We start from the raw sequence: 20,256 nt of genomic DNA on the forward strand, positions 1-20,256 counted from the left end.
CTCGATTTGCTGGTACTTGAAGGGTTAATTTAACACTTTATTTGCGTAAGAACATGGTATAAAGAAAATAGTGCTTAAGTAATAGATACTGGCAACCCTAGTGCTCTCGTGATACGTCTTAATATGGAACCTCGGGAAGTATTCCTTTGAACCAGCGCTCTATGCTACAACGTTTGCTATTGTATGCTGAACTACTTCCAACTGCTAAAATACTGGAGTAAAGTGATACTTTTTTGTTAACACACAATTATTTATTGTTGTAAAAAGAAATTTAAGGTATCATATTGCTGTTTGTTTGAGTTTTGTATGGGTTATTTGGACCGTGTCTTATGTACAATGTCACATATTACGGTATAGCGACGTTTTTAAAGTAAACTCCTTGGAAATAAAACCTTTTGAAATAAACTTTTATTTTTTTTCTGCCAGATGAAATTTCAGTAAAAAGTATCTTTGTAAAGTTAAGAGCATAGAGTTTTTTTTTTTTTTGGACAATTTCACACAGCGCCAGCTAGCCCCAAAGTAAGCAACTTAATGCTTGTGTTATGGGTGCTAGCTTAACGGATATACTACTTATATACTTTTTTTATTTTTTATTTTTTTTAAATACATACATATTATACATAGTCACACCCAGACCCGTCACAGAAATTAAAATTCATCATTTCAATTTCTGCCCGGCCGGGAATCGAACCCGGGACCTCTCGGCATAGTAGTCCGTTCTGAACCACTACACCAAACGGCCGACAGAGTTATTTCTATGGTTAAGAGAGAAGAAAGCAAGAAGATTTTTCTTTATCTTCCTTGCCCTTTGTTCAATTATTTACTTAAACGCTTATTAAGACGTGTATTTAGCCCTTTGTGGAAATAATTGATATTTTACTACCCAGAACTCTATTTAAAAACGTGAACTCTTCCGCGTTATAAAATACAACCATACACAGTAATCCCACAGTCCTAAATTTTATATTTACATGCTTCTTCTTCGCCTGCAACTTCATTTCTGTCTTTGATAGCATTTAATGTTCCTAGCCAAGCTAAAATATGCTTTTGTTAAATAAAAGTGGTTTCACCAAATAGTCAAGAGATATAAGCGCTCAAACTAGCGCTCTCTGGACTCGACAGTCCGATGCTGAAAACACTGGGTTTAAATAGACTTCAGCCTAAAGTTTCGGCTAAAGTCTACAAAACCTTTAGGCCCTAAAGTTTACATAAAGCTAAGCTACTGAACCAAGCTTCGTTGTGTCGTCACGGCCTCACACGGTCTTCAAATTTTCAAATTAGTTCAGCGTTGGGACAGCTCGTTAGCGACGATGAAAGGAAACGTCATGACTAATGCCGGTAACGACGGAGGCATTTTACAGGTATTTCGGTTCTGTGCCAGCACAGTAAAAATGGTAATTCAGCGAAATTTCTTCCGTGAACTCGGTAACTTTGGCGGTAGGTACTCCTCGCGTTACTCCTATACGTCCTTCCTTTCCCACTGCAATTCAGTTTTGCGGGATCCGGTAATTCAGGATCCCTAAAAAATTAACGGTCACGCTTAGATTAATAAAACCTAGATAGATAGTCAGTGCACGAAAGGTGAGGCAGTTTTTAGGGAGCCGGCACGGCTCACCCGTAAACGTCACATGAACTGTCAAAGTGAAAAATTGGTAAACACGTCCGACGAATTTTAATTAATTAAAACGGTTTGTGCTGTGAAAGGGTGTCTAAAATACATCAGAAAAACGAAAGAAAGTGACCAGTGTTACATTTCATAAGTAAGTACTACAATTCGACGCGTATTTTGCTTGAATTTGGCTTAAATTAAATACGGGAATGATACCAGTAACAAGAAAATTTATTTCCCAATTGTTCGCCGTACAAATACACTTCCTTTTTTATGAAATCGAGACTTTTAAGTCGATTTATCTTATTGTTATTAGGTAGGTACTTTGAATTCAATAAATAAGTAAGTACATGATGCGTTTTGTTTTTGTTAATTATAAAATAATTAAAAACGTATTAAAAATTTCCCTACTTTCGGGAAAATCGCCTTCACTGTCTACACTCCCCAACAAAATTGACACTAATGACATAAGATTTTTGCCTCACTCTTGACGAAGCGTTTGTATGAAGACTATCCATCTAGGTTTTATTAATCGAAGCGGTCACGTATTTTGGCTTAAACTTTAAACGAAAAAAAAAAAGAGTAACTTTGTTAACTAAACTTTATCCCCCTTACTAATAAAAAGTTACACCTAGGATGAACCTTGGATTAAAATGACATTTTCATACTAAATGATAATTTAAGCCAGACTTCAACTAGGGTGTAACTTTTATTAATAAGGGGGTATTTGTCTTTGTTTGTTTTATCTCGAAATCGGTCCCTATCCTAGTTCTAATCGAGCAATCGATTAAATCGGAATCGATTACGAATGTAGCCACCATTCTCGAGTGGATCGGTGTCGAAAGGTTACTCGATCAAGGCTGCCATTGTGCGTTGTCACTTCGAATGTGGCACGGAGTCGGAATTTGTGGGCGTTGTCGCTCTATTGTTTTGGAAGGGAGAATGATCAGGGCTTAGATTAATAACAGCTAGAACTAGATGATGGATAGACATTAGTCTTCATACAAGCACTTCGTCTAAAGTAAGGTAGAAATCATAATAACTATGTAATAACTGTCAGAATGTTTAGGAAACCTAAGCCAGTGGTCTGGTTTAAAATGCTTCACTTTTCTTGCGTTTACTATCTGTGTAGGCTTTATTAATCTGAGGGGAGAACGTCACCGTGTTCATTATAAACAGGGTGACAGATGATAAAGCTTTTGGTACAAAGTGGAGTTCGGTGCGACTTGCGCGTGGTGTGAATTTTCCATATCAATGTAGAGTCCTCTCTGGCTTATCGTGAGATAGTTATCCCAATAATAGTTATAGATAGTTATCTCCATAAATAAATAAATAAATTCCAAATTAAAGCTTTGTGCTTCGTGTCATAAGACGAGTGGCAGGTAGCTAGACTCTATGCTTGCTAGACAACTAGAGAAAATTCGAACTCCTATGTTCTTCTGCTTAATTTCGTTGCGGGTCCAATGACAGTTATCTTAACCCCAAGACAAACTTGACCTTCACTGGTTGGGTTTTTATTGGCGGTCAAGCGGTGGGAATAGTCTTATTTTTCAGATTTCTAGAGTTACGAATTCAAACAAATGGTGACTAAACTACACTCGGCATCAAATAAATCGCACCTCCCGCAACATTCAAGCACTTCTCAAACGTATGTATCCCCACTTCCCACCAACATTGGTACCATTTGAAAGCCTAGTTCTAAACATCATTTCATTAAAGGAAAGATTTTTACCCCAAAAATGTGTCTTTAGAAGGATCCAGAGTCACTTCTTCAAAAAATAGGTAGTTACGCGTGAGCTAACTTTTATGGCTATAAAACTGTTAAATTGGGATTAATCCATCTGTTAAAAAGGACACGTAAGATCATTATTTGGTTTTATAACCACAAAAATTGGTCTACTTGGTCCCATAGGTGAGCCCCAAGTGAGGCCTTTTTTCAAGTCACATTTAAGGTACCTGTTAATTGTTTATAAAAAATTATATGTGTTTTTCTTAAAGTTTATTTATTGGGCTTTCAAATAACACCAATATTGTTGGGGCACCATGATTGTGTCCGAAGAAAATCATTAAAGTTCGCGTCGCGGAAGGTGCGATATATTTGATTTTGAGTGTATAAATGAACTAAAACCTCATTACCAATCTACAGATATAATGCTAGTAAAGTAGTATCAATCCTGACTCGTCCCAGTAGGAAGCGATGTCTTAGTAATACATCTTGATCGGCGGAAGTGCGCCCTGACCGGCCACAGTGCACAGTTCACTGGCACACGGGAACTGTACAGAGATGGTAATACCGCTCTGTTAATTGTTGTTAGCTACCAAAGTGCAATGCAATTATATTGGTCTTTTAGTAAACGTATAATAAAATGAGATCACACAAAGAGAGAGAGAGAGAGAGATATTAGTTCAGTTTTTGCAATTACTCCATCTTATATTTATTTAAAGCTACCAGATCTGTCAACACTAATTATGATTTAAGAATTTAGGAATGTAACACAAAAAAAAGATAGTCCTGTTTGTAAATATGTAGTTAAATACCTTTAATTTTTGTATCGAGTCAATATTGAAATCTCAAATAGTCACCTCTGTTGCATAAGTAGAAAATGTTTTATCAGCTCTATGTCGATTGTGGATACGCCCGCGCAGCGTGCGTTACTCTTTTTAATGCCTAGTATTTTTATCGCAGTGGAGTGTCTGAGCTCTGAGTCTTATGTCACTAATGTCAAAATATCTTATGTCAAAATTTAAACAAAATAGCGAAGAGTGAAAAATTTTGGTGGCATATCGCGAAGGATTAAGCAGCATTATCTACTCAGACGGTAGTTCAAATAAAACAGGTGAACTATGTCTGATTGTCTGTGTTCTATGAAAACATTTAACCCTTTAACGATCGAAATTTTGATTGGTTGAAGTTTTAGTTTATTTTAAACTTAAACACAAGTCAGTATGGTTGAAGTTACCATAGCTGATATATCCCCAGTTGCTCTAATGCCAATAAAAGGGCTCCAAAGGTTCATTCCATACCGGAAATTAAAAATTCACACCTGTCTTCTAACTACTATCAAACATGGTTTCAATTTAATCTTTAGATCTTCGACATACACGTACTCTACCAAATAATTTATTGGGTATTATTCTATGTATCTACAGTACAGACAACACAACAGGTTACACATTTTTGTAATAAAATAGCCTTTATTATGACTTCAATAGGTGCTACAGTGTTGAAGTATAAACTTTTGCATGTGACTGTACTTACCCGAAATATAACTTACTCAACAGAATATGAGTGTATTCAGTAGACTCGTCGTTATAATATGTCCATTTTTAGGGTTCCGTACCTCAAAAGGAAAAAACTAAACCCTTATATGATCAATTTGTTTTTACGAGTAAAAGAATCAGAGATCAAGAGGTTTTTAAGAGCTCAGAGCATACATTGATAACAAGAATGGATCATAAGTTGTTCGTCTCATCTCAAAAATCGTATCTTGAAATCTAACAATGTCCCGATGGATTAGCAAGCTGAAGTGGCAATGGGCAGGGCACATAGTACGCAGAACTGACGGCCGATGGGGCAGCAAGGTTCTGGAATGGAGGCCGCGTACCGGAATGTCCCTACTAACCATCTTTTTATTATGGAACATATTCATGTAGAGCTTAGAATAAGTTGTTCCCATTTTATTATCATGTAAAATAGGTTTTATGGACGTTGGTGCCATGGTCGCCATGGAGCATTTTTATTGGGGCCATAACTTTCTGCCCAGTATCAATGTTTTAGATTTTATAGAGCGATATCGATTTATTTATAAATTCTCTACTTAAATGGAGACCTCCAAGTATTTGAATTATTTGAGAGTATCATAAGAAGGCAAAAGGCAAGAAACACTTTTAATTCATAAGGCAATTATTGTGCCTTTTTGTACGACTTTTTAGTTTCCAAAATCGCACTTATTAATCTTCATGCCACAGCTTAAGAGTTCAGCTTTAAATGTTAAAAAACTATACCCAACAGAGCGTTTTATGAACTTTTATACTTAATTGCACCTCCCCTTTAAGGCTTTTATGATAGTGAAAACTGAAAATAGCTCGTCATTGATACAAATAGTCGTGACTTTTGACTTTGGTTTATAAAAGCTTTTAACTTTATTGCTATTCAACTGTGACTTCCATTTGATAACATCGACCTGCTTGTTCAATGATATGCAATTTTCATTTCACCAGTAACCAAATAAATATATCTTGTTAAGCATTCTTAAGAGAATGTTTGCATGTAAATAAAGAGCAAAACTATGTTTTTGGTCGGCCAAGACTGTGACTTGAAATGCACCAAGAATTAAAATGACAAATTAATGACGTAACCTCATGCATAAAGTTGTGTTGTACATTTATGAATAAATCTCTCAATTTCGTAGAAGCTACATGCATTCACTTAATTAAGCGAAAAAAGTTACGCAAAACGCATTTCACTTGATATTTCCATTGTGAAACGTCAAAGGTATAATGAAGATAATGACTTAATTATATCACAGTCAATTTGCGATCATAACTTCAGGCTGCATGCCCGTCGCGGAGTTTCTGTCCAACGGAGAATGCAGACCCATTAAATAGCTGTTAAACTACTAATTGATTGTCAACTGCTGCACTCAAAATCTTTACGCAATATCCGCATCTGTCACCTAGAACTTAAAGAGCAGATTGCCTAAAAATAATGACATTATTATATGCGTAAACAAGTAAAAATGTTGTTTGTTAGCTCTAACAGAATTTTTACTTTGTTCCAGGTAGCACAACCGATTTGACGCCCACGCTCATCGGCATATATGACTCACTCCTGGAGCCAGCCAAGAGTCTGCGGCCAGATGTGACCCTTGAAACGGCAAAAGACGCCAGAAACGACCCACCGGTAGAAGACACAATGACTGAAGAAACAAAAGACGAGCCTGTCCCAGAAATATCCAAATCCCCACCGAAAGACCCCTCGAAAATTGCCGGCAGCGTGAAACTACCCATCGCAACGATCAATAAAAGTTCTTTATACTACTCGTTACGAACTAAAAGTGATAGAAATGGTGCTAGTGAAGAAGATAAGTGTGAACTCACGTCCAGTGATTCGGTTCTCGTTAGGGAAACTAGGTTACAAAGGACGTTTAAGGAAACGAAAGAGACGTCCGCGTTCGACAATCTATCGCCGAATGTTAAGAGGATGATATCGAGTGCATCAGAAACTACAACAGTGAAGCTCCAAAAGAAAACCATCTCTGTCGGAAGGTCGTCTGCGAGGCACCGATCTAACATTCCCCTAGTCGGAGCGACGTCCAAGATATCTCAATCGGGTGTCGAAATATTACCTTCAGTGGAGATATACGACCAACCTTGTAGCATTAAAAAGTTCGGCAAACACAGACTCGAAGACGAGTCGCCGTCAAAAGCGTTAGTAAAACCGGAATTCAAGATAGACGAAGTTCAAACAACTTACGATGTCCCAACGAACAACAGGCCTGCGATATACGACGTGCCGAATGTAAACAAGACGGCGTTTGAGTCTCTATCCCTGCCTTACATTGACCAATCCATCGAGCTCTCTATAACTTCCAACGATAGAGAGTTCGATATAAAATTGTCGTCCAAAGAAAGTTCTCCTTTGAAACCTGAACCAAAAATCCCCCTCGAAGGAACTCCTGCCAAAGTCGCGAAGGTGAACGGGGGAACGAATAGTTTGCACAGGAAGGACTTTAAGAACGAGAGTCCGGTGAAGCAGCTGGCGAAAACTGGACCTTACCCAGAGGCGATAGGGTCGACTGGCAACTTGAAGAGCTGTGCGATACCTGAGATAGCGCGGTTGAATCCTCCGGTGGAAGTTTCTCGACCGCTGTCGATGAGTTCCATTGCTTCGTCTAGCTCGACTTCGAGCAGCGGAGTTCAAAACAAAGGAGGAGTGAACTCGGCGTATTTGGCGTCCATCGAGAGCCTGGATGACCATAGTGACGCTGACATGACTTCGGCCAACGGCAGTAATAACTTTGTGAACAATGCTGGCATGAACACCAGTGTTTCGGAGGAGAGGAACTCGGAGGGCGTGTCGCGTAAGTATTTAATTTTAAAGGTATTTCTAATTGTTGAATGTACGAGTAGAGCTGATGTCATTTGAGGAAAGTGTAGATAGAGGTTACTTATAAATGTACTCGTACGTTTTTATGTACATTTTCCTATTCCAAATTACTTACACCCGTATTTACAAACGATGCTTGCTTAAGTGAAGCAGCAACGCTATGCGAAATCGAACGCACAGCGTTCGTGTGTGTCACTCCGCCACTCATTCTCTATGAATAGGTTTTTGGGACGCCCAGTGCGTCCACGGGCACTGTGTCTGTGACTCATAGTAATGGTGTGAATGTTCTTCTCTTTTGATTCCTATAAAAGTTTTCCTTCCAGCGTACACCTCTAACTTGTTATTATTATTATTATTCTGTCTAATGGCTTCAATGGTGCGTATTTTAAGCACACTTGTCAAGCACAATGTCGAGTGTTTAGAGAGACACGGTGGACAGTGGAATTTGAAGATTTCCCGGTTATTTTCTTCCAGAACAAATGGGTACAGAGGAGCTGCCAGGCCTGACGCAGCTGGAGCGCGTGTGTGCTGAGATCGTGCAGACGGAGAACGTCTACGTCGAGGACCTGAGGCAAGTGGTCGAGGTGAGTCCACAATAAAAATAAATAAGTCAAAGTCAAAGTACAAAATAGAATTCAATTAATTTGAGCGTAAGTATGTATTTACGTTCTTGTGTCATACATTGAGTAGGTAGGTTCTTTACCATCATCTAATACTTGCTTGTTTCCGACTTTAATAACTGCCATAGACGTCTCACGTAATGATCATTGTTGAGACACTTTTCCTAACAGTCTACTTCAATCCGAACATTATTTGATTATTTCAATTTGCGAAGTGACTTAGGTATTTATAAAAATATTGCTGTCAGCTCTTAATCTAACGTTTTCAATTTGTTCTACTGTACATTTTCTTTTTCGTTTAACCACCTAGATGCTATATTTATTTCTTAAGGATCAAGTAGAAGTATTATCAGAACCAAATAATTATCACTATACCTATTGAAACTTATTTAAATAATAACACTATTAATATAAATGTATGTTTTTTGCGCGCGACTCTACCAATATTTTCCTATGAACTACTATTTCAGGAGTTAATGAATCCGTAACGGAATCTTCTCCCATTTATTTTGTTTCTATTTCCTTTGAAACATCACTCGCATTCTCAACTGTCTCCGGCCATCTTGTTATTTTCGGCCATTTTGTTTTTTTAACCCTTCGTTGCGCAAGAGTGCGTGTAACGTGATCTAATAAGATTACGCGTAATGGTTTCGCGTTTGAAGGTTTAATGTTTCAATTTTGGGCTCGATTTAGTTGAATCTAGTTTTGATGTAGTATTTAGATGCTTGTCAACTAAAATTAGGTGACACAGTTTATCAGATTGCAAAGAAAACATTTAGAAATATTAGTAAAAATCAACGGTAACGAATATGATTGTAAGAACAATTATTTACAAAATAACATGATAATTATCTTAAAGATAAAATAAATAATGGATGGATGTTTTAAAACAAGTTCACACAACGTTTACTAGACGGATTTCGATGAAATTTTTTTTGTTACCTATGGTTTACGTCAAAATAGCTAATAGCAGTTATCTTTAAAGACATTAAAGATTAAATAATCACCTAAATTATATAAATTAATAACGAATGCACACGGACGAAGTCGCGGGCAGAAGTTAACCAGAAAATAAATTGAAATGCTGTACAGTAATAGTATAATGTTTCAAGCAGCTTATAATTAAATTATCCCAAGCCTCAAGGCTATGTAAATATTCCAAAACAATACGCCCTACCAGCTCGTGACCTATGAATTGAAAATGGCTGACCTATATTAGCAGCGTGTTCTTACAATAATGTTTGCTTTTGCTTTTATTTGTGAAGGGTAAAGGAAAGTTAACTGGCAGCTTAATAACCGAGTTTTGAAACATAGGTAATTGGAACTTGTAAGCTTACGTTCTTAAGTTAGTTGCCTTAAAACCTTTACAAGAAGGGAAGATTTGATAAGTTTAAGTTAAGGTAATTTCTCTGCTTTATAACTACTAAATTAGTACTTACCTAATGTATCTAATGTAAAATTGTAACTAGAAAAAAAACGCCAGTTTATTATTTTCCCCTGGCCTAGGACAAACTTGTCCTACGCATGTTTGAGTTTGGTCAAGCTGTATATCTTGGCAATACACTCTGTATTCCAACAATGGGAATGAGAGGTGGAAATCTTTAGATGTTCATAACTCCGTTGGTCTTTTTATCTCCCTTTTCTAATTCAATAAACAAATTCATAAATTAGACACTTTAAAAAAGTTAACTCGTTAATCTTTTTTACTCTACTGCTCCAAATGCCGGCAATGGCGTAAAATGAAAAAGGTTGCAGTGCACCGAGTCACAGAGCTCGCGTGCGACCTATCGCGCCCAATGCAGCTGTGTTTGACATGCAACGCTCGTTATGTCACCCATTGGGTGGATTTGACACCGATTGTAAGAGGCCGATTGGTTAGAATAAAGGCCTTTCTTTATTAAGCTAATTGGTAGTACTAGTCAGTTGACATACTTTTTGTGGGCTGTCAAAACCCGACTCTACCATAGATTTTGTCTAACAAAAACTACTAAAATTTATTAATTTCAAAGCCAATAAAATTCTAATTGTGCAACAAATTAAATTGGTTAATACAGCTGTAGTATCAAAAATCCAATAACGCAGTTTAAAACTTTTGTATTTCTTTTTTTTTATGTGACAGGAGGCTTTTTGCAACGAAAGTAAAAAAATAAAGAGCTGTGGTTTTCTGAATAAAGAAAAATTAAATTAAATTAAAAAGCTGAATGAACAGTCAATGTACTTAGAAACTGATTCAACTACACACTTTACACAAGCAATTAAGTTTAAGTGGGCAAATGTCAACTACAATGACTTTATTTCGTCTCCGCAACATTAAATTTGGTCCTAATGAGCAAAAAAATATGTACGTAGTGAAATCGCATGAATAAATTAAAATAATTGGTCTCCTTTCTGTTTGCTACCGAATTTCACTATTTTCACTCCAAGCGCGGCTAGACATGACAGTCTCATAATGGCGCGAAACACAAAAAGGCGCTGTCAAAGTGACAGCAGCTTCCGTTCCACAGAGTTAGTTCGGGTTCGGGTCACATGTAGAAACATTTGGTAAATTATTTACGTGCGATAATTAATTTATTAAGGTTTGTGATTTCGAAGAAAGCAAGAACTCTTATTTATTGAGCATTTATTAATCCGTAATAATATGTATTTGAATTTGATGCAAGTAACTTGACACTGGCTAAATGATTACAAAGTCATAAGAGAAAAAAACTCAATTTCAAAATGTACTTTAAAAAAACTTAAGATCTTTTCAGGGCTAAAATGAAGTGGTTTTAAACTAGGATACAAAGATAAATATTTAGATATGATTTCTTCTCACTATAATCCAATCACCATACATTCATCGCTATTACGCTTTTCACTTAATAAGGTATAACGAGATTTCCCGATCCCGGATCTCTTGACCATTCACTCATTTTCAATTTTATGGTTAATAGCATAGAATTGATTTTGCTATACACATTTCACTGTCTGCTACCTAACAAAGTTAAAGGCGGACTTCTAGTTAATTAAATGAAAGAGGTTTTTTTTAACTAATTTTACTCTGATAAGTAGGTTTTTTCTTCAGATTTTTAAAATGATTTTTTTATTTTCACTACCTATTCCCACGGATTCGTACGTGTATTAGTTTAGTTCTCGATAAGTGCACAGAGATAATTATCTTATTTGGTCAATGATTCATAAGAGGATCATTTACCAACTTTATATTGAACATAGCAAGCTGTAAACCCATACTTATTTTGGATCTTTTCCTATTTATTAATAACATCTTAGTCACATACAGAACCATTTTACCGAGACCTGTCTAAAATTAAAAAATCTTTGATATAAGTTCTAAAAACAAGGGTCTCTAATCACTGGTTGGGTCACAGGGTAGGTATAACGTGATGAACGAATAACAACTTTAACGGATTGAATTTAGATTGATATTTGTCTGTAAGGTAGAAAACCGGGTTGTGGGACAGACTTGTAACGGGATGGCCCTATATGGGGTGGAGTAGGGTGACCAATAAGTAACTTAGAATAGATCCTATCCTACTAATATTATAAATGCGAAAGTTTGTATGGATGTCTGGATGTTTGTTACTCTTTCACGCTACTGAACGGATTTTGATGAAACTTTGCAGTTTATAACCCAGAATAACATAATATAGGCTATAATTTATGACGATCTGTGACAAACTATTTAACGCGGGTGAAGCCGCGGACAAAAGCTAGTATAGAATAATTTAGAGCTATAAAACAGGAAAATATTTAATTAAAAATACGATCGATAAAAAACTTAAGTTAAAAAGCTGGTTTAAAAAATATTTACCTACTTGAGTAGTTACGTCAAGTGCAAATGAAGTAAACAAACTATATCGTTATTCATTAAGGTATCTATGTAACTATTATTAAATTACGAATGAAACAAATCAGTTTCAATATTAATCATTACACTTTCTAATGAAAAAATAGTGTTTTACACATTGCTATGTCAATGTCAATCGGCTTTATTTATTTGCAAGTTACTTGTTTTAATAACACAATTATATTAAATTATATTCTCTGGTAGGCGCTTTGATCGTGTCAAATGTTAATAAATGTCATTTTTATTTGTTATCAATTTATTTTCAGACACGCCGTCTTTTTATTTATTTGTTTTTGTTGCATTGTTATTCTATTTAATTACTCGTTAAATTAAATTTAATAGGACATACCTACGAACTGTCTATTTGTTTGATTTTTGTGTTACACTACATTATAATCAGAAGCGCTGTCATAATGTTATAAATCAAATAAATAGTCACAAGTATCAATAAATAATTCAACGATAAACAATAATTTCATTGTTTTCTTAATGAATTAAATAAGTATAACGCCGTTTTTTTGAGTCGATAAAGTAAAATCTTTTTGGTTGCATACGTTCACATCTCAATATTATTTATTTATTTAAAACTTTAATTTATTTATTTATTTTATTTATTTATTTTTGGGAAACATACAGTTACAATATAATTTAACTTAGGTGCAGTGAGAAAACACATAAACCAATTAAGTTTCCACAGTTAAATATACACATAAAGTTGGGCAAACCATTATGACTAAATTTAATGCCAAATAAATTTTACATAAGGCGAACTTAATGCACTAAAGCATTCTCGACCATTTTACCTTTGGGTTGAGCAGAAAAGAACTTGTTTGGAATATTATGTCTAGCATTAATATTTTTGCAATGGAAAAAAGTAGAAAAAAGTCCCACAATACTCATTCTTCATGGTCACCGTACCCAAACCGGCACACTACGGGAGCGATGCGCAAGTATCCTGCTCGACTGGATTGATTTATATCTGTTTTGCTGACCTTACACAACTGGGTCTGCCTTCTTTATGTACTGATAGCAGAAAAGTCAATGTACAGACGACAGCACATCAGGCTATACATTTTCGTTGCAAAGTTGCCCTTATCGCAACTACGTAAGATACCACAGTGTTTACGTTGACGTGCTGTCGACTGTACCATGAGGCCCGGTTTCCACCAAATCGGAGAGGAGAGGAGGTGTTAGGCACATTATGCACATTGGCGGGACTATTCCCACCTCTCGTTCCCACCGCTGCAACTCCTGTGTAGCCAGGATCTACACCTTGACTGCCAATAAAAACCTAACCAGTGAAGGTCAAGTTTATCCCGGGGGAAAGTTTAACTGACATTGGATCTGCAACGAACTTAATCAAAAGAACATAGGAGGAGTTCGAAGTTTATTTCCGATTTCCCAAAGACATCAATTGAAGCGGATGACAGCTGCCAAAACAAAGATTGCACAATGCACATGCACATTGACGGTGGACCCAGTTGCCGAAAGAAAAAATATTTAAAAATTCAATCGGCGACTTGGCCCTTTGATCAAGCTAAAAGTGGGCCAAGTCGCCGGAAAACTCTTTTATTAACCTACTGATTTGAATAAATAAACTTGTTTTCTTGGTCTAAAAGACGACACGCTATTTGACCTTAGCGCCATCATTTAAAGTTATGTCAAACGATACAACTCGTGCGCATATTATATTCCGATATTTCCGATGGTTTATTTTTACTTTACCGCCGCGCTGCGTGGGCAATCGGAGTAAAAATAAGTGCTTGAAGTTTTGAACTAGCTTTCGCTCCTGATTTTGTTCGGTTTAGTATTTTGAAGCACTAGCTATTTTTACAGAATATTATAATGTTTAATAATCAAAGTTAAAAAAAGAATTCGTTCTAAGAATTACGATGGTATTTTTTGTTTACTTTTAAATGTTTTTCATCAATTTGTAAATGAGATTTAATAAAATGAAATAGGTACAACAGAATAAAATAATCTAATTCAGCATTACCAACAGTTCTCATTCCCCCTTGGTTTATGGGAGACATCAGGCAGGATTATAAAAGGTAAATGTGTCAGGATTTAAAAAAAAAATGTCCCCTTGACAGAGACACGACACAGTCCTGCATTTTTTTTTTATGTATTTGACGTCATTATCTTGTGTTGCTACAAAAATTTAAATATGTCTTTTTTAACCCATAATGCAATTATGTAACCTGTTCTCTATATGCTGCACAATTTACATTCATACAACAACATTTTTTACATTTAAATGTCTAACGAGAAGATATCTATTAGAAAACAGAAAATGTTTCCGATAACATCAACGCTTTTAATCTTGAATTTAATTTGTCCCAAAGTGTCGGCGCCATGTTGGCACGGGTGTCAAATGATTTACCGTTAAGCCTATTTTTTGATTATCGCCCCCAAATCTACTGATACACTACAATAAATATGCAACTTTCTACTGCTATGGTTCTGGGCATGGGATGAAGCGATTTCAAAGTAAACCCTATTGCAATTTTTTTTAAATGCTCGCCAATAATAATTTTAATAAAAATAATCTGAAATAAGAAGAAACAAAATAAAATTGGCACGACACTTTTAGCGCGAATTTACCTCCCCAGTGGACATGAATGTTTTTTAAATAAGTATTCACTACTTTTAATGCCTTCATGCAGTTTGCACATTTATTAATAGCCAGTGTTAATTCCATCCACGTTGCTTTAAAACTATGTTTTTTACTTGACACTGGCAAGAGACTAACAAAGCTAAAAATGACTAAAAAAAACTTATTTCTTTAAATCGCTGTCAGTTCTTATTTTAAATATCCGAATTTCGAATGCGCGGGCGTGAAGCAAGTTATTTAAATAAGGGCTGGCACGTGGGCTATCTTGTTCTAGGTGTTAGGGATGCACCGCACCAACTACGTGCATTATTGCCTTTATAGTTTTATATATTTAAATAAGTAAAAGATAGGAGTTTGATAGCATTGATTTGGCATCTTTGCACCTTTTAGAAGTAGGGACGAAAGAGAGCAGTGGAATTCCTAAGAATTTATCAATGTTATGCACAGAATTGGCGTTTTTGTACAAGCACTTCAGCACCTCGATATACCGATAGTCAATACGGCACCGCTGGAGAGATTGTAACACTGCCCAAGTCTCAATCGAATCGAAGGCCTTCTCATAGTCCACGAACGCCAAGCATAGTGGCAAGTTATACTCCTCAGTCTTCTGTATAACCTGCCGCAGCGTATGGATGTGGTCTATGGTACTATAACCTTTTCGGAATCCGGCTTGTTCGGGAGGCTGGAAGTCATCGAACCTACGCGAATAATAATACACAGAATAAGATAATAATAATTTCAGTCGTTTGGGTTGTAAAAACTTAGGTCACGTCCTCGGTGTTAGACTTTTGTGCACAATAAACGTCTAATATCGTGACTTAATCGTGAGGTCAGCAGGATATAAACTTTAGATGCATTTTTTACGCAAATTGGTCCATAATACATCTTCATAAGGTGATACCATCGTCCGTATGTGGATTAGTTGTTACTTCATTATATCAAAACTTGAAAAAGAAAAATAATTCAGTTTTTATTTCAGAAATATGATACATACTTTTAAACGCTTAAAAATGTTACATTGATTTTATAACATTTAAAAAAATCAAAGTCAAAACATTGATTAAAATTCCGTTCAAATTCTTGTTTAGATGACTATCGTGGTTTCTAGTGAATAAGAATCAGGTCAACATTGATATTGATTTTACGTGGGTTTAGATGCATCGACACTATCGGCTATCGGAAACATGCTTTGTATAAAAATGGATATCCATAATAAAATGCGTGGGTGTGTACAGTTATATGTCACAGTTCAGTGACAAAACAGTAGGTTAGTAGTTACTAATTTACCTCCTTACTAATAAAAAATAAACATTTAGTATGGAAATGTCACTATAAACAGCGTTCAACAAGCGTGTAACTTTTTCTTAGAAAGACTGTTTTGGATATACTCTTTTGAAATCTGATAATTACTATTTAAAAAAATAAACTAGTTACTCTGCAGAAATTAACCTATTTCAGCCTATCGTAGTTGACTGCTATAAGAAAACCTCGGTTATTTTTAGTTTATTTTTCTTTATTCTGAAAACCACAGTTCTTTTTAACTTTTTTTTCTCATAATAAAATACTATTTCATGTATTTCACCTCTTTTACTTGCTGGACAACGGTCTGACTCCATCTGTTGATGATAAATTATTTTTATTTATTACTTTAAAATTAACATATAATAACCAGCTAAAGTCCTAAATCCCTGTTGTGCTTAGTGCTTCCCATGTAAACCAAACCTACTGCTTAAACCTACACTATGTTACACAATTAACATAAATACAGTATTAACACAAAATATAACAGAAGGTAAACTCATGTATGTACCTCGCTTTGCAATACCTCTCTCGCTCGCACGCTCGGCCGTCGCGCTAGGGTTGTCTTGTCATGTGTTGCGTTTATTTCGTTATGATAGAAAAATATTACTCTTAATACTATGCAAGAAAGACAATAACAGATATCCACGTATACTTATTTATATTAAGAACGTTATTATAGTAATAGTTTGCAAACAAATACACGAGAAGGAAGTAGTATTTAGTTGAGTGGTTGACACTATTATCCAACTGTTTGTTGCTCTTTCACGCAAAAACTACTGAACGGATTTTGATGTAATTTTACAGTATTATTGTTTATAACCCAGAATAACATATAGGCTATAATTTATGACGATCTGTGACAAACTGAATTTCACGCGGGTGAAGCCGCGGGCAAAAGCTAGTTTCCAATAATTCATAAAACCTCTCTAAAACAATTCGATATTCCTAATAATTGAGTTGGCTTTCAATTTCAATTGAAATTCAAATAAATAACTTACTTACCTCCCCGAATCAACTGGTAATTTAAAAAATGAAAATTCGGTATTTAATGATGAGTTTAAGCAACCAAATACCGAACAATTATAATACGACTTTTTCTGTTCACTCATTTTCGTCAATTTCGCAAAACAAAATAATATCACAGGCGGTTGACCGGCGCGTGACTCAAGCGAACCACAGCGAACGTGTGGCGAACGTCTGTCGCGCTCGCGCCACGTCGCGCTCGCATTCGTCCAAGACAGTCTTGCTAGAGCGGTGTCCATGTGTGCGTGTCTTGAGCGCGTTTAGTATGGACACAGTAGATATATGAGCTAAAGCAGTACGGAAACTTAGCCCTTTCGGCGAGTTAAATACCTACACTTCAACTGAGTGTTAGGGTTGGCACTCTTAATCTTTATAAAATTAATAAGGTTCTGACGTACTTATTTATTAAAACGTTTATTTAGGTTTTTTTAATTATCAAATACCTAATGGAATAAATTAATTGACTAAGTAGTTAACAAAAAAATAAAACGTTAATTAGGTCTATAATGATCGAATACATAATCGAATAAATTGATTAAGTACTGTTAGAGGCCGGTAGAAGATAATTTATTCTCATAAATAAAATACCGGATACTTACTTTCACATAGCTATTGCCTCATTTTAAATACAGTTCATCACTTAGTACAAAAGCGCGCGGAGCAAATTACTTTATCAAATAGAACACATAAATTGTTAAAAAGCGTAATTACGTAATTTAAAAAGAACTATTACAAAATCAGATGTAAGCACTTTATTTAAAAAGTAATATTTTAATCATTTTTACAATTCAGAATTATTACGAAGTTTAAAAAATGAAAGTTCTGGTTTTGAAGATGCCGAGTTCAAGCAGCCGTATACTACGCAATACACTCGTGGCATGTTTTTTTAAAAATACAGCGGAACGTGCATGCAATAAAATTGTGCGCGACACTCGCGACGGATGGACTGCGAGGTTCGCTTAGAGCTCGTGTAAAGCGTGCGTCTGTGTGCGTGAGTCTAATTTCGAGCGTTTGTAGGAAGCTTCCGTACTGTTTGATTTATCTACTGTGGTATGGAGTTTGTCTTCTGTTATATTTTGTGGTATTAAGTACAGACAAGTTAATCTTCTAGTCAATAATTTGTGTTGACACTGGAATGTTGCGATCAGTGGATTAATATTAATTGCTGGTGTTATCCTGGAGAAAATGAGAAATTATCGTAGAGTTGCTAACTAGTGGGAATATTCCCACCTCTCGTTCCCACCGCTGCAACTCCTGTGTAGCCAGGATCTACAGCTTGACCGCCAATAAAAACTCTACCAAACCAGTGAAGGCCAAGTTTGTACTTAGTAGCTGTGTGATTCCTGCAGAATATAATAAGACAACCACCACTCTTTCCATGAATGTCGTAAAAGGTGACTACTTAATGGAGAAATACTTGAATGTGAATATCGGGCTTCCCCAATCCGTCTGGCCAACGTGGGAAGTGTAGGCTAAATCCAATAAATAAATAAATAAATAAATCCTCCATTTGCCACTGGTAAATTAATCTGCGCAATCACGGCGATGGCGATCTACACGCGTTGGTTTGGTTGAAGGTTTAAAGAGAATCGTGCTCTTGTCATGGAGACTAATTACAAAATTACCTGATGATTATGATAAAAATCTGACAGAATTTAAGTGCTCACTGATTTAGAATTTCCGTATGTACAGTTTTAAACTGTACTTAAGGCCGGGTAGCAGAGAAAATGGCGAAAATGAGGTTTTCATTTTTCATTTTTGAGGTACTAAACAGTAAAATTAAAGGCTAAGATTTTTATTGGGAATAGTTGAGGATATTTTCTAGGGCTATTAACGGATGGAAACACGATTTGATGAAGTTGACTCGATAGAATAAATTCCCAAAGTTACCTCTATTCGTTTTCTATTTATGGTTTTATTTTTAAAATAAGCGATTTGAGATTCTAAATCTTTTACTAAACTAAAGTTCAGAAGTAACTTGAGGGCTTTTAACGGATGAAATTTTTATATTGCGTCTTATTTAGTTACTATGTTAAAAAATGTGGAAAAAATCGTCCATGACGGCTTGGACAATCTCAATCAGTCGCGCGGTGGCGCTTACGGAGGACGGACGCGTGTCAGTCTTTTGGCCGTGACAGTTCGCGATTTGTCAATATTTTTGACAATGATGACTTTGATGAGTCACAGTATAATAATATCAGTGTTACTGGAGAAAGCTTAAATTTTTGATAATTAAAAATTATCAATTTTGTCTACCTATTGAAAGAAGAACGGTCACGCCCCATACAAAAAAAACCCAGACCCGACAGAAACGAGACATACCTCAGTTTTTTTGTCATGTCTTAATTAGTTAAATTATATATTTTTTATATTCGAAATCTATGTATAACACCAAAATATTACCCTTTGTTTTTGTTCAGGCGTTATACAAAAACTAATACAAAATGCCTATTTATCACCAAAATTGGTAAATGTATGTATCTAAATGTCTATTACAGCTGCTATGGAATGTATCTTGCTGACCTGGAGATACAGCCTGATTATACAGGGTGGAAACGAGAAGTTACAAAATCCAAAAATTCTGTGTTACCAGCTTCCATAATCTGTAACCTATTATTTGGTACCATTTGAAAGAGCTCATGAAGCACTTTCGGAATCAGTAACTAGTTCTTCGACATCTTGTATAGTTTAGAAATAATCGAGTGAGATCACTTCCGGCTGTATCTCCAGGTCACCTAGATACATTCCATAGCAGCTGTAATAGACATTTAGGTACATATATTTACCAATTTTGGTGATAAATAGGCATTTTGTATTAGTTTTTGTATAAGGCCTGAACAAAAACAAAGGTTAATATTTTGGTGTTATACATAGATTTCGAATATAAAAAATATATAATTTAACTAATTAAGACATGACAAAAAAACTGAGGTATGTCTCGTTTCTGTCGGGTCTGGGTCACAGATGACCTTTCTTCTTTAAATCGTTCGCATCCTTTTAAACGAAGACTCTACTCATGATACATAGTAAGTCAAAAAGTCAAAGTCAAAATTTCTTTATTTGTTTGGACTAATAAATAGTTCTTACAAATCGTCATTTTGCTCTTAAGGAGCCTCTACATGTCTCATAATC

At 35.6% G+C, this 20,256-nt stretch overlaps 1 protein-coding gene across 1 annotated transcript in view; it reads left to right on the forward strand.

The window, feature by feature from the left end:
- The window catches only part of LOC135084487 (uncharacterized), a 131,595-nt gene that overhangs the window by 88,502 nt on the left and 22,837 nt on the right, over positions 1-20,256 (forward strand). Inside the window, exons 2-3 of the mRNA XM_063979274.1 lie at positions 6,391-7,692; positions 8,193-8,302. Of these exons, the coding sequence (XP_063835344.1) occupies positions 6,391-7,692; positions 8,193-8,302 (1,412 nt within the window). The remainder of the gene's footprint in view (positions 1-6,390; positions 7,693-8,192; positions 8,303-20,256) is intronic.

The sequence above is a fragment of the Ostrinia nubilalis genome, chromosome 26 (assembly GCF_963855985.1).
Source record: "Ostrinia nubilalis chromosome 26, ilOstNubi1.1, whole genome shotgun sequence".
Taxonomy (NCBI): Eukaryota; Metazoa; Arthropoda; class Insecta; order Lepidoptera; family Crambidae; genus Ostrinia; species Ostrinia nubilalis.